The sequence below is a fragment of the Capricornis sumatraensis genome, chromosome 8 (genome assembly GCF_032405125.1).
Source record: "Capricornis sumatraensis isolate serow.1 chromosome 8, serow.2, whole genome shotgun sequence".
In the NCBI taxonomy this organism is placed as follows: Eukaryota; Metazoa; Chordata; class Mammalia; order Artiodactyla; family Bovidae; genus Capricornis; species Capricornis sumatraensis.
This window is the reverse complement of record NC_091076.1, coordinates 98,122,577-98,136,774: the sequence shown is the minus strand read 5'-3', so window position 1 is coordinate 98,136,774 and position 14,198 is coordinate 98,122,577. Positions and strand designations below refer to the sequence as shown.

Here is a 14,198-nt window from a genome sequence, read left to right as displayed (position 1 = left end):
TGAACCCGTGTCTCCTGCACTGGGAGGTGGATTTTCTACCACTGAGCCACCAGGGTGGCCCCGGGTATTGATCCCTTAATGCTCACCAGCCTCCATGTGGTGTGTGCTGGATTTTGTTTTGCTTTTAATATTAAAATATATAATAATATTTAATTTTAATTGTCTGTGTCGGGCCCCAGTTGCGGCACACAGGATCTTTCATCTTCTTTGAGGCATGCGTGATCTTTAGCTGTGGCGTGTGAACTCTTAGTTGCATCATGTGGGACCTAGTCCCCTGACCAGGGATCGAACCCAGGCCCCTTGAATTGGGAGCTCGGAGTCTTAACCATTAGACCACCAGGGAGGTCCCAGGGATGTGCTGTCTTATCTCTATTTTGTAGACAAGAAAGCAGAGGCTCAGTGTGAACCCAAGGAGTCAGGTCCCAGAATCCAGAACCACTGCACAGCAGTGTGTGCCCCCACGCCTCCCATATCACACACACACACACACACACACACACACACACGCACGCACGCACACCCTGACACCCTTCTCAGGCCCAGCTCTGCAGCTATCCCACTTTGCTCAAAGGGAGCGGAGCGGCCCGGGGAGGCGTGCTGCCAGCTCCTTGGGCACTGGCCCCGCCTACCACCCTCCCAGGCCTCATGGAAGCAAGTGTCTGCCAGAGGGCATGGGGCACCCTGCCAGGGAGGGTGGGGACCCAGGTCCCCAGTGTCCATGGCACTCAGGTACTTCTTTGAGGGTGAAGAGGAAATGACCAGGTCATATGGAACCCTCCCGACGGAGCCCACTCCTGGGGAACCTAATGTCCATCCCCCCTCCCTAATTTAACCCACCCCCCATGCCTTGCCTGGGGCAGCTATTTCTGTCCCAGGCAGGAGCCGTGTGCAAACCCTGGTGACCCAGAGAGCAGCTAATTCCCATCTCAGATGTGTTTCTGGCAACTGGACACCTCCCCCCAGAGAGGGAGAGAAAGACCAGTACATTGTGGTGGGGGGCAAAGGCAGGACAGTAGCCAGAAGGCGTGGCGATGGAGCGAATCCCCCAGCACATTGCCCCAGAGAGAGAAGATGAACAATACGTAATAGATACATAGATATTTTTTAATTTTTCTGCTCTCGTTCATATTTATTCATTTTTAATTGGAGGATAATTGCTTTACAATGTTGCATTGGTTTCTTTGGTATGACAGTGTGAATCAGCTTTAAGTATACATATATCCCCTCCCTCTCGAACCTCCCTCCCTATAATTATTTTAAAGATATGTCAACATGATAGTTAAGACAATGACAAAAAGACCTTAGAGGACACTGGTGAAAGCCAGACAGATTCACATGTACGGTCCTCCCCTGGTCACTCAGGGAATTGGTTCCAAAACCCCCTGTGTGTTAGTTGCTCAGTCGTGTTGACCCCATGGACTGTAGCCCACCAGGCTCCTCTGTCCATGGAATTCTCCAGGCAAGAATACTGGGGTGGGTAGCCATTCCCTTCTCCAGGAGATCTTCCCAACTCAGGGATCGAACCTAGGTCTCCTGCAATGCAGGAGATTCTTTTTCGTTTGGGGGGCAAGCCCCCAAGACCCCTTGCAGATACCAAAATCTGGGGATACTCAAATCCGATAGAAAATGGCATAGTGCAGTTGACCCTGCTTCTTTCATGTCCAGTCACACACTCAGCCCCACCCTGAGGCCCCCAGAATAAGAGGCCCCCCTGCCTCTGGTTGGCAGGAGCCGGGACCTCCCCCTCCTCAGTCAGGCTGCACTGTCCTCCTCACTGTCCTGGGAGGTGGGTTGGTGGAAGACAGGGCCACTGCATTGCACAGCTTCTGGGGTGGCCATTCACACTGTAGTCTAAATAAATGATGTCCTCTAAAGTTGTGCAGGGCTTTCCAGGGAGCTTCAGTGGTAAAGAGTCCACCTGCCAGTGCAGGAGATGCAAGAGACTTGGGTTTGATCTCTGGGTCAGGAATATTCCCTGGAGTAGGAAATGGCAACCCACGCCAGTATTTTTGCATGGGAAAGCCCATGGATAAAGGAGCCTGGTGGGCTACAGTCCATGGGGTCACAAAGAGTAGGATATGACTGAGCACACACACACCAAGTTGTGCAATGACAGGAAACCTGGATTCTAGTTCTGAATGTGCTGTGTGTCCTTAGGCAAGTCACTCCACCTCTCTGGGAGAACTCAGGCTCCTCATTCATCAAATGCAGAGCTGGCCTCAGAGTTCATCGCACTCCTCCCACCACCGTGTAAAACCTTCTATTACCACACACATAACAGCCCACACGTTTTGAGTGCCTGCTGTGCGCTCTAGTTGTATTGACCTTTCAATCCTCACAACAACAATGTGAGGAAGTAGGTACTGGAATCATTGCCATTGTACAGATAAGAAAACCGAGGCACAGGGCAGCAATAGGACTTGCCTTTGGACGCACAGCTAATCACTTGGGGTTCAAAGCCAAGCGGCATGGTTCCAAAGCCTGTGAACCCCGGTCTCTACTTTGTGCAAGCCCACTGCGTTGTAATCGTCTGATCAAATGTCTCTCTCTAGGCTGGGAGCAAACTGAGGCCAGTCATTCCCGCACACAGTGGGAGAGGCTCAGTAAATATCCACCAACAAATAAAGCTGAGGGAGGTAGACCAGTAGCCTCTTAGCGTCCCTTTCAGTGGGGATAAGAGAAGAGAGCCAGTAGAGCAGGGAACCCCGGGGGAAGAAAAGGGAGTGAGCCGAGGCAGATCGGACGTCCTTCCACAGCAACCGGGGACATAGGTCTGAGTACTGGGAACTCCGGGTGCCACTAGTGGTAAAGAATCCACATGCCAATGTAGGAGACACAGGAGACGTGGGTTCGATCCCGGGGTCAGGAAGATCTCCTGGAGGAGGAAATGGCAACCCAGTCCAGTCCAGCATTCTTGCCTGGAGAATCCCACGGCCAGAGGAATCGGGCTGGCCTCAGTCCATGGGGTTGAAAAGAGTCAGACACGACTGAGGACGCAGGAGCACGTACCAGGAGCCCATGGACTATTAAAAGTCCCACTTACAAGGCAAGAGAAGGCTCAAAATAGTCAGGCTCACTGTAAGTCCTAGAAGCTTGGCGACGTGAGCCCTAGTTTTTGACCTGCTTCCTCTAGCAGTGGAAGTGGAGGACAGAGCCCCTGTCACCCAGTGGGCCTCCTCAAACCCTGCCTCCGCCTTGGTCAGCAGAGTCCTCTCTTGTGCCCAAGCCTCAGTTTCCTAATCTGTAAAGTGGGCGTGGCAGTAGCACTTCTCAGCTCCAAGAGCAGTTTTGCGGGTTCTGTTAGGTGCTTCTGCTGATGGTTAGTCATTCAGCCGTGTCCAACCATTTGCAACCCTCAGGACTGTAGCCCACCGCTCCTCTGTCCATGGAATTTTCCAGACAAGAATACTGGAGTGGGTAGCCATTCCCTTCTCCAGGGAATCTTCCCAACCCAGGGATCAAACCCAGGTCTCCTGCATTGCAGGCAGATTCTTTACCAGCTGAGCCACCGGGGAAGCCCTCTCTTAGATGATGCCCCTCTTCAATGCCCACCAAGAGGCAGGTCTGACTTGGAGGCCCAAGGACCCTCATGTGGACTGCAGGTGGCACCCTCGGGGCCCCGCAGCTAAGCTCAGGCTCCCCCTCACCTCCTGCTCTCCAGGTCTTGAACCTGTTCTTGGCCCTGCTGCTCAGCTCCTTCAGTGCCGACAGCCTGGCGGCCTCGGACGAGGATGGCGAGATGAACAACCTGCAGATTGCCATCGCTCGCATCAAGTGGGGCATCGGGTTCGCCAAAGCCTTCCTCGTGGGGCTGCTGCATGGCAAGGTCCTGAGCCCCAAGGTTATCATGCTCAGCCTCGGAAGCATCGGCGAGGCTGGGGAGGCTGGCGAGGCTCCGGAAAGTGCTCCTGAGGATGAGAAGAAGGAACCTCCGCCCGAGGAGGATGGCAAGGACCTCAAGAAGGACAACCATATCCTGAACCACATGGGCCTGGCTGACGGCCCTCCCCCCAGCATCGAGTTGGACCACCTCAACTTCATCAACAACCCCTACCTGACCATCCATGTGCCCATCGCCTCCGAGGAGTCTGACCTGGAGATGCCCACAGAGGAGGAAACTGACACCTTCTCCGAGCCTGAGGATGTCAAGGTAAGCCCGTAGCAAGATCCAGATTCAGGGGTCGGGAATCAGACAGTCACAACTCTACATTTGTGTATGACCTTGAACGTGGCACAAAGCCCTCTCCAAGCCTCAGTTTCTCCATCTGTAAGGTGGGGTAATGGTACCTACCTTGTGGTGTTACTGTGAGCATTAGATGAGATGCTGTGTGCAGAGCATCTCTGTGAATGGTGACTTATAAATACCATTATTATGACCTGCTCCACTTGTCTGAACACCCCAGGCCTCTCCCTGCTCTCCTGCCCTGCAGCTCCTCCTGGGTCCCCTCTCACCAGTAGGTGGCGCTGTGAGATCGCATATTCTCACCTGAGAAGCCTGAATCCAGGGCTGGAACCCAAGGGGCCTCTCTTAACCCTGCCCTCGGGTTAAGAAGCCCCTACCAAGTTCTTGCTATTATTATATATTTCTGTGTAGACGCCCCCTGGTGGTGGTGGGGACCCGGTCCCAACTTCCCAGCATGGGCCAGAGTGCCGGGTCTGGGCTCGAGACACTGGGGAGAGGGGGTCAGGGATCCAGTAGGGTGTAGCTGAAGGAGAACTGGAGAGCTGGGCCCCAGCCTCAGCTGGAGCCCTGATGCCCACCCTCTGCCCCTGCCCCTCCCCTGTGAGGGTTGGGGAGGCCCTGGCGGTAGGCTGAGCCCCTCACCCACCCTCCAGCCCCATCAGGGGAAGGATCAGCATATAAGCTAGGGCAGGGCCCCCTGACCACCCCCACCCTGGCAGCTTGGGCCCAGCAGGCACCAGAGCCTGGATAAACTTTGCCCTGAAAGCTCTTGACTCCTTATTCCCCCCAAATACGTGGCATGCTCACTTACCAGGGAGCCGAGCGGCTGCCAAGCTATAAATACCCCGGGAAACGTGGCACCAACCTCGGTATGAGGAGTGGGGGTGGAGAAGGGCCGGACAGCAGCCAGGCCAAGGCACTGGGGACTCTGGAGGGGGCAGGCACGGCTCCCGAGGGGCAGTGGGAGGTGGGGGGCACAGGCAGGGCCAGTGGCTCAGCGGGCCTCCTGCCCGACCTAATGCCCCGTGCCTCAGTTTCCCTTTCTGTCAACTGGCCACCATTCTGACAGCTGCCCCCTGCCACCACCCTCTGACCCTCTACATTTTCCTTTTCAGGGGCCTCACCCCAGTCATAAAGGGGGCCCCTTGAGGAGTGGAGGCTGGGCCAGGAGGAGGTGAGGGAGATCTGACCAGGCTGGAGTACCAGGCCCCCACCCCCACCCTTTCTGGATTCCCCCATCTTCCTGGATTCCTCAGCTGAACAGAGCATAGGAAGGCTCGGACCTTGCTCCATCCTGACCCCTTCCCTCCCTAGCCAGCATCTCTGAGCCTCTTCAAATCCAAGTGCCCCGAGGTCAGGGCCAAAGCCTGGGTCCTTCTGCACAGACCCAGTGCTGGGTCCGCAATCCAGGGCTGAATGAATGAATGAGTGAGTCTGCTCCACCTCCCCCCACTCCACCCCCCCGCTTCCCCTTCTCCCTTCTGGGCCCTCCCCTCGGGGCTTCCATCTGGACCCCCTCTGCCCCACAATGCGGGAGGACCCAGGGGTCACATGACCCTGTGGCCTCCGCAGAAGCCGCTGCAGCCCCTGGACGGGAACTCCTCCGTCTGCAGCACTGCCGACTACAAGCCCCCTGAGGACGACCCCGAGGAGCAGGCCGAGGAGAACCCTGAGGGGGAGGAGCCTGAGGAGTGCTTCACCGAAGGTGAGGGCCAGCCCGCCGGGGTGCCTCCCCCAGCCCGGCAGACCCTGGGAGGGGCAGGCCAGGCCAGGGCCCGAGGCGAGCCTCAGCCTCAGCTCACCGTCTCCTCGGGGACGGCCTGGGGACAGACAAGTCACCAAAAGCGATCAGGGCCTTCTTCCTCCGATTGTACCCTGCCCTTCTGCACCCGGGAGAATGTGACCCCAGGAAGGCGTGTCAGAGCAGATGCCTCTGAGCCCCTGCCCCCTCTGACCCCTGCCGTGTGTGCCCTGGGTGACAGTCCCAGCAGCCTGCAGGCTACTGCACAGAATCCCTGTAGAGCCCTGAGTATGGCCAGCACAAAGCAGGTGCTCAGCACTGGCTTCTCTAAGGCTGTCCTCCTTAGCTTTGTCTTCCAGAAAGAGGCCTGTCTGGCTCTTCCAAAACATTCTTTGCCCAGAGAGTTTGGGCTGTGCAGAGTGGAGGCTGCCTGGGGGACATGGGGGAGGATGGGGACAGCTGAAAGCCGTGGAACCTGCGCGGGTGTCCCGCACCCCTGTTCTTTGGAGTGTCTCTGCATGCAGTCAGGATGGGGAGGGGGCACATCCTGGGATGGGGGGGGAACGGGCTGACCATGCTCCTCAGGCAGCCCATGACGGGTGCGCCTGCCGCCCTCCCTCCCCAGCCTGCGTGCAGCGCTTTCCCTTCCTCTACGTGGACATCTCCCAGGGTCGAGGGAGGAAGTGGTGGACCCTCCGCAGGGCCTGCTTCAAGATCGTCGAGCACAACTGGTTCGAGACCTTCATTGTCTTCATGATCCTGCTCAGCAGTGGGGCCTTGGTAGGCGCCGCCCTGGGGGCCGGGCACGGGCAGGGGCAGGGGCCAGGCCAGAAGCAGGCCGTCCCAGGGCTCCCTCCTTTCCGCACCATGGGAGGGACACTTGCTGGACAGGCCGGAACCCAGAAAGAGAGCCCTGAAGAACTCACCAGTGCTTCCAGGGTGTGTGGCAGACTGTGCTCATTTTTACAGAGAGGCAGATGGGCTCTGACCCCGCGTGCCTCCCTGGCTTACAGGTCCCGACCAGGAAGCAGGTGGGAAGGGAATGTGGGGTGGGGGGCCAGCCTGTGTCACAGCAGACCCCCCTGCAGGTTAGTGAACATTCCTATCGTTAGGTCTGGGGAAGGGGAGCTGAGGGGCTTCCCCGCACCAGGAACTCCCTTGCTCACCCCCTTGATGGGCGCAGGGAGTCTGCCCCCCCTAACCTGACGCCAGTGCCAGACCCCTGGGAACCGGCGGCTGTAGGGACATGGTGGCTGCCCCAGCCTCCGGGCCCTGGTCACCCACCTGCTGGTGCCCCCAGGCCTTCGAGGACATCCACATCGAGCAGCGGCGAGTCATCCGCACCATCCTGGAGTATGCCGACAAGGTCTTCACCTACATCTTCATTCTGGAGATGCTACTCAAGTGGGTGGCCTACGGCTTCAAGGTGTACTTCACCAATGCCTGGTGCTGGCTCGACTTCCTCATTGTGGACGTGAGTCCGCCCCACTCCCGCCCGGCCCCACCGCCAACTCCGGAGGCGCTCCCCTGACCACCCCCCCATCCCGTTTGCAGGTCTCCATCATCAGCCTGGTGGCCAACTGGCTGGGATACTCGGAGCTGGGACCCATCAAATCCCTGCGGACGTTGCGGGCCCTGCGCCCCCTGAGGGCACTGTCTCGATTCGAAGGCATGAGGGTGGGTGTCGAGGAGGACTGTGAGTAGGGCTAAGGATTGGGGGAGCAGCCACAGCTTGGGAGGGGGCTGGGGGCGTGTCTGTACTCTGGCCAACACTGGGATTCCAGGTCTGGGGGGTCCCCAGGCAACTGAGGGCAAAAGGAGAAGGGAGTGGCAGAGGATGAGATGGTTAGATAGCATCACTGACTCAATAGACATGAATTTGAGCAAGCTCCGGGAGGTGGTGGAGGACGGACGAGCCTGGCGGGCTATCGTCCATGAGGTCGCAGAGAGTCGGACACGACTGAGCGACTGAGCAAGGACAACAACAGAAGGCACCCCCACACACCAGCCCAGGTGCGGGTTCCTGCTCTCAGCCCCCTCCTTCACTCCTCTCTGCCACCGCTAGGGGGCAGCAGAGGCTGCAGCCGCTCCCAGGAGGGGCCTGAGGGCACCCAGGCAGGCGAGGAAGGAAAGGTCTGTGGGTTTATAGGTGACTCTCCCCAGCCTCAGACTGGGGCCCCCCAGGGCTCCGAGCCTGCCCATCCGTCCCTCAGCCCCCTGAGGGCGGAAGTGACAGGTAAATACAGGGTTCGGGCAAGACCAAGGGGACTTCCCCGGCCAAGGCTGGAAGTAGGGGTTCTGTTAAGAGCAAGGCCTACTCTGGAGGGGGACAGACTTCCATGAAGCAGATGGTTGCAGGTCAGCAGGGCACTCAGCCTGGTGTCTCCCATACAAGAGCTCAGCCCAGCCAGGGACCCCTCCCCACTGGGGGAAAATGACCTGGCCTTGGCTGCACAGCTGGTTGGTGCCCCAGCCAGGAATAGCATTGCCCTCCTGGGCATCACCGGGCTTACTCCACTCACTTTGTCTGGAGGTCATGAAACCACTTCTCCTTGAAAACAGATAATTCTCAGATTCAGCTCAGCCGGAAACAATGAGGTTGGCCTGTGTGGCCAGGGCTGGCTGGGCACAGAGCTCCAGTCCCCAAGGTTCCTGCTGCTTCAAAGGCTCCGTTCTTTTCTGGGTCTTTGTGTCTAATCCTGTGAGCAGATGAGCCGGGGGGCCAGGTCACGGGGACTGAGTTTCCTATGGGGGCTGAGGAAAGAGTGTTTGTCTCCTGCCTGGTGACCCGTGGCCGGGCTGCTTCCAGAGAAACCCAGCTCCCCACCCTGGGCTGTTGGCTCCAGCGAAGCAGAGAGCCCTCTTCAGCCAGCAGGCCGGCAACCCCCTACCCCTGCTCCCTGCTCCCACCATCCCCCACCCCCACAAAAAGCCCGGTAGACTTCTCCTGCAGCCTGCGTTCATTCAGATCAGCCCTCCTCCAGGAAGCCTTCCCTGCCTGGTCCCTTGGTTGGTGTGGGTAGGGAGCCCTCTCCCAGAGGAGGCTGGGTGATGCCCCCTACCCTGCTGCCCAGGAGAGGGTGTGGCAGTGACTCCCTCCTCCCCACGCCCGGCCCCCCAGGTGGTGGTGAATGCCCTCCTGGGAGCCATCCCCTCCATCATGAACGTGCTGCTCGTCTGCCTCATCTTCTGGCTCATCTTCAGCATCATGGGCGTCAACCTGTTTGCTGGCAAGTTCTACTACTGCATCAACACCACCACCTCCGAGAGATTCGACATCTCCGAGGTCAACAACAAGTCCGAGTGCGAGAGCCTGATGCACACGGGCCAGGTCCGCTGGCTCAACGTCAAGGTCAACTACGACAACGTGGGTCTGGGCTACCTCTCGCTGTTGCAGGTGGTGAGTGACGTGTGGCCCCTGCATGAGGCGGGGGTGGAGAAGCCCCTGGAATCTCACTGGGACTGAGCCCACGGCCACTCCTCGTTAGGGAACCTCCCACCTGCCTCCAGGGCTGGAGGACCCAGAGGTCGTGTCCATACCTGTCTGTATTTGATGCCTGCCCAGTGGGACTTGGAGCAGGCAGCTTCTGGGGTGGGCAGGGAGGGAAACTCATGGATGATGGAAGCAGGGAGCAGCCCCTCCCCTCACACCAACCACACTCTCGCAGGCCACCTTCAAGGGCTGGATGGACATCATGTATGCTGCCGTGGACTCCCGGGAGGTGAGTGGGGGGCCCCGAGATGTGGCTGGTGAGTGAGCCTGGGGAGAGGACTCGGATCCATCCCCACCCCACGCAGCCTCCTCGGGAGCCCCCGAGACCCCGCCGCCTACAGGGGTGGGCGGGCTCACAGCGGGACAGGGAGCAGGCAGCGTGTGCCCCGAGCCCACCCCGCATGCCCGCCCCTGGCCTGTGACCGCTGCAGAAGGAAGAGCAGCCGCAGTACGAGGTGAACCTCTACATGTACCTGTATTTCGTCATCTTCATCATCTTCGGCTCCTTCTTCACCCTCAACCTCTTCATTGGCGTCATCATCGACAACTTCAACCAGCAGAAGAAGAAGATGAGTGTCCAGCCCGCCTTCCCCCCGGGTCCTCCCCTCGCTGGGCTCCCTCCTCCCACCCGCTTTGCCCACTCCTCCCTCCGTATGTTCACAAACACTGTCCGCCCACCCGATCGAGGCAGAGCCTGGGTTCCGATCCCACCAGGTGACCTTGAACCAGTGACGGGGCCAGTGTGGACCCTGGTTTCCTTCATGAGGCTCCTGCTGCCTGCTTTGCTGGCTCCTTCTGAGGACCCAGTGAAATACTGATGGAAGGTGGCCCGAAACGGGCCGTGAGGGCTGCGCGGGCCCCTTCCCTCTGTGTGTCACCCACCCCCGCTTCTCTGGACCCCTCCGTCCCCCTTTCCTGCCTCCTTCAAGCCCCATCTCTGGCCCTCTAGGCAGGTCTCCTTCCCTCTTCCCACCAGGGCCCTCTGCTGGGATGGGGGAGGGCTTTACAGGTGATGTCTGAGGTAGGGAAGTCCTGGAAGCTGGGAAGGGGGACTCTCCAACCTTACGGGCTCCATCCCATTGTACTTTGGAGGGAAAGACATCTTCATGACAGAGGAACAGAAGAAGTACTATAACGCCATGAAGAAGCTTGGTTCCAAGAAGCCTCAGAAGCCAATTCCCCGGCCCCAGGTACCAGCCCTCTGGGGCCCTCCCCCTACAGCCCATATGAGGCTCCTGCCCAAGGGGCCCTGTGCGGGGGATGCAAAAGGTAGCCTGCTCTCTGCCCACCAGGCTCTGTCTCTGGTGTGAGGCTGGGGCCCCCTTCAGGAAGGTTGGGCCCACCTGCTGGGAGGAGCACCTCTCCGTAACGACACACTTCATGTACAAGCAAGCAGCAGCAGCCTGATGAACTCCAGTCACTGGTTTACCCCTTGCCCAACCCTGCACAGCTCCCCCAGCATCCATTCAGCTCCTTAGCTGGTGGCCTCTGGGTCAAGGGCCCCTGGAGAGGGGAGGAAGAGGATGTCCAGACAGCTCCCCCAGGGAGCAACCACTTCGGGAGAACGATGAGGGGTTGCTGAGGGCCCTTAATTCGGGAAGAAGCTCCCAGAGAGAGGAAGGAGGCCCACAGACCCCACAGAATGGCCCGTTTCCATGGGCCTCCCCGCCTCCCGCGGCCCTGGCCGACTCCACCACAGGCCCTCATGCCTCCTTTCTCTCTCTTTCGCCTCCCCACCCCCCACACTCTTGGGTCGCGTCCTCCCACGTCTCCTGCCGGCCCATGTCCTGCTCTGACCACTGTCCCCACCCGCCCGCCTCCCCGCACTCCCACCCCTGCTGCAGAACAAGGTCCAGGGCATGGTGTACGACCTAGTGACCAAGCAGGCGTTTGACATCGCGATCATGATCCTCATTTGCCTCAACATGGTCACCATGATGGTGGAGACGGACGACCAGAGCCAGCTCAAGGTGGACATCCTGTACAACATCAACGTGGTCTTCATCGCCATCTTCACGGGCGAGTGCGTGCTCAAGATGCTGGCCCTGCGCCAGTACTACTTCACCGTCGGCTGGAATATCTTCGACTTCGTGGTTGTCATCCTGTCCATTGTGGGTGAGCAGGGCCAGGCTGGGCTGAGTCATTCGGGAAGGCCCGGGGTCCCCCTCCTCGTGTCTACATGCACACCTGCTCATGCACTTGGTAGGCTTTTACACACACACAGACACACATACACACATGCATTTGCGCCCGGTGTCTACACCAAATGCGCAGAAGCACAGACGGTGGGTTCCCAGGCAGCCCGTTACCTGTGCACACACGGCTACAGCTGCAGAAGCATTCACCTGACCTGGAGATGCACGTTCAGGTGCCGATGTGCTTCGGGAAAGGCGTAAGAAGATGGTTCCGGGACTTCCCTCATGGCCCTGTGGCTAAGACTCTGCACTCCTGATGCAGGGGGCCCAGGTTTGATCCCTGGTCAGGGAACTAGATCCCGCATGCCGCAACTAAAGATCCCACATGTTGCAACTAAGACCCATCACAGCCAAATAAATAAAGTCTAAAAAAAGAAGAAGAAGATGGTTCTAGGAGCCTTACGCACAGGAGAGGTGTGTGTAATTATGACAGTAACTAGCTATCATTTATCCATCACTTACAGTTTGCCTGAACTAGGCCATGCACTTCATAGTATTAACTGTGTACTTAGTAATTGTTCCTAACAAATGTCCTGAGACTGGGACCGTTGTCACCTCCATCTTACAGATGAGGAAACTGAGTCACAAACCAGGTAGGCGACATGCCCATCGTCACACACCCAGAGCTGTTCTCCCCCTCCCTCTCATCCATGGCATCTGTGAACAGCCTTGGCAATGGGCCTTACCCACCCTCCCATCCACTTTGGCACATCCCACCTCCACCAGGCTGCATCAGGGCAGAGATGGAGCCCAGGACCCCAAGAGGCCTGGGAGAGTCTACTGGGTCAGGCCACCGGGGCTGCGCACGGAGCGATGAATTTCTATTGCTCCTTCCTGGGGTAGACGAGCCCAGCACTCCATGCCCCATGGAGCCGCGCCTTCCCCCTGCTCCCCACCCTGCCGCCCACCCCCAGGGCAGCAGTGCTTCCTCGCCGCTTCCTCCCTGCAGGCCTGGCGCTCTCCGACCTGATCCAGAAATACTTCGTATCACCCACGCTGTTCCGTGTGATCCGCCTGGCGCGGATCGGGCGGGTCCTGCGGCTGATCCGCGGGGCCAAGGGCATCCGGACGCTGCTCTTCGCGCTCATGATGTCGCTGCCCGCCCTCTTCAACATCGGCCTCCTGCTCTTCCTGGTCATGTTCATCTACTCCATCTTCGGCATGTCCAACTTCGCCTACGTCAAGAAGGAGTCTGGCATCGACGACATGTTTAACTTCGAGACCTTCGGCAACAGCATCATCTGCCTCTTCGAGATCACCACGTCGGCCGGCTGGGATGGGCTCCTCAACCCCATCCTCAACAGCGGGCCCCCCGACTGTGACCCCAACCTGGAGAACCCGGGCACCAGCATCCGGGGCGACTGCGGCAACCCCTCCATCGGCATCTGCTTCTTCTGCAGCTACATCATCATTTCCTTCCTCATCGTGGTCAACATGTACATTGCCATCATCCTGGAGAACTTCAACGTGGCCACGGAGGAGAGCAGCGAGCCTCTCGGGGAGGACGACTTCGAGATGTTCTACGAGACGTGGGAGAAGTTCGACCCCGACGCCACGCAGTTCATCGACTACAGCCGCCTCTCCGACTTCGTGGACACCCTGCAGGAGCCGCTGAGGATCGCCAAGCCCAACAAGATCAAGCTCATCACGCTGGATCTGCCCATGGTTCCGGGGGACAAGATCCACTGCCTGGACATCCTCTTTGCCCTGACCAAGGAGGTTCTAGGCGACTCTGGGGAGATGGACGCCCTCAAGGAGACCATGGAGGAGAAGTTCATGGCTGCCAACCCCTCCAAGGTCTCCTACGAGCCCATCACCACCACCCTCAAGAGGAAGCACGAGGAAGTGTGCGCCATCAAGATCCAGAGGGCCTACCGCCGGCATCTGCTGCAGCGCTCCGTGAAGCAGGCCTCCTACATGTACCGCCACAACCATGACGGCGGCGGGGCCGGGGCCCCCGAGAAGGAGGGGCTGATCGCCGACACCATGAGCAAGATGTACGGCCCTGACAACGGGAACAGCGGAGTGCTGAGCAAAGAGGAGGAGAGGGGCTCCACGGGGGGCCCCGGACCTGCCGTGGGGCTCAGGCCCATCAGCCCCTCCGAAACACCCCTCCCTCCAGCCCCATCCCTGGGGCAGACGGTGCGCCCCGGGGTCAAAGAGTCTCTCGTCTAGCAGGTGGTGGTGAGGTGGCACAGCCCCGAAGGACCCCCTTGGTGCCTGCTGCTGAGGGAGCTACGGCTCTGCGTCCGGGACTGACCCAGCTCCCTGGCGGGGACAGGCTTTGTCCTTGCTGGGCTGTCACCCAGGCCGTGGAAGGGGGGAATTGTACCTGAAGCCTCCACCTTGGGCCGAGGCCACTGCCTCCGCGATATTTACCTTCAAGTTGCTCTCACCTCCTTGTGGGCCCTGCTGCCCCCCTCACAGCCCCGAGGGAGGTCAGAACATCAGTCTCTGCTCCCCACTTGGGAGGAGCCGGCCTGTGATGGAGGGATTGGCTGCCCTCCTGCCCCCAGAGTCTTAAGGGCTACTGACCTCTGTGCAGGCAGTGGCTCAGGCCTCCAGCTCCCTCTGGGACAAGGAAGT

General features: G+C 59.1%; 1 protein-coding gene across 1 annotated transcript in view; it reads left to right on the top strand.

Moving 5' to 3' along the window:
- Positions 1–13,787, top strand: part of SCN4A (sodium voltage-gated channel alpha subunit 4) — a 31,067-nt gene extending 17,280 nt beyond the window's left edge. The window contains exons 14-24 of the mRNA XM_068977553.1: positions 3,662–4,150; positions 5,756–5,888; positions 6,550–6,704; positions 7,225–7,398; positions 7,479–7,601; positions 9,046–9,324; positions 9,593–9,646; positions 9,849–9,986; positions 10,503–10,607; positions 11,262–11,532; positions 12,562–13,787. Of these exons, the coding sequence (XP_068833654.1) occupies positions 3,662–4,150; positions 5,756–5,888; positions 6,550–6,704; positions 7,225–7,398; positions 7,479–7,601; positions 9,046–9,324; positions 9,593–9,646; positions 9,849–9,986; positions 10,503–10,607; positions 11,262–11,532; positions 12,562–13,787 (3,147 nt within the window). The remainder of the gene's footprint in view (positions 1–3,661; positions 4,151–5,755; positions 5,889–6,549; positions 6,705–7,224; positions 7,399–7,478; positions 7,602–9,045; positions 9,325–9,592; positions 9,647–9,848; positions 9,987–10,502; positions 10,608–11,261; positions 11,533–12,561) is intronic.
- The last annotated feature ends 411 nt before the right edge of the window (positions 13,788–14,198 follow it).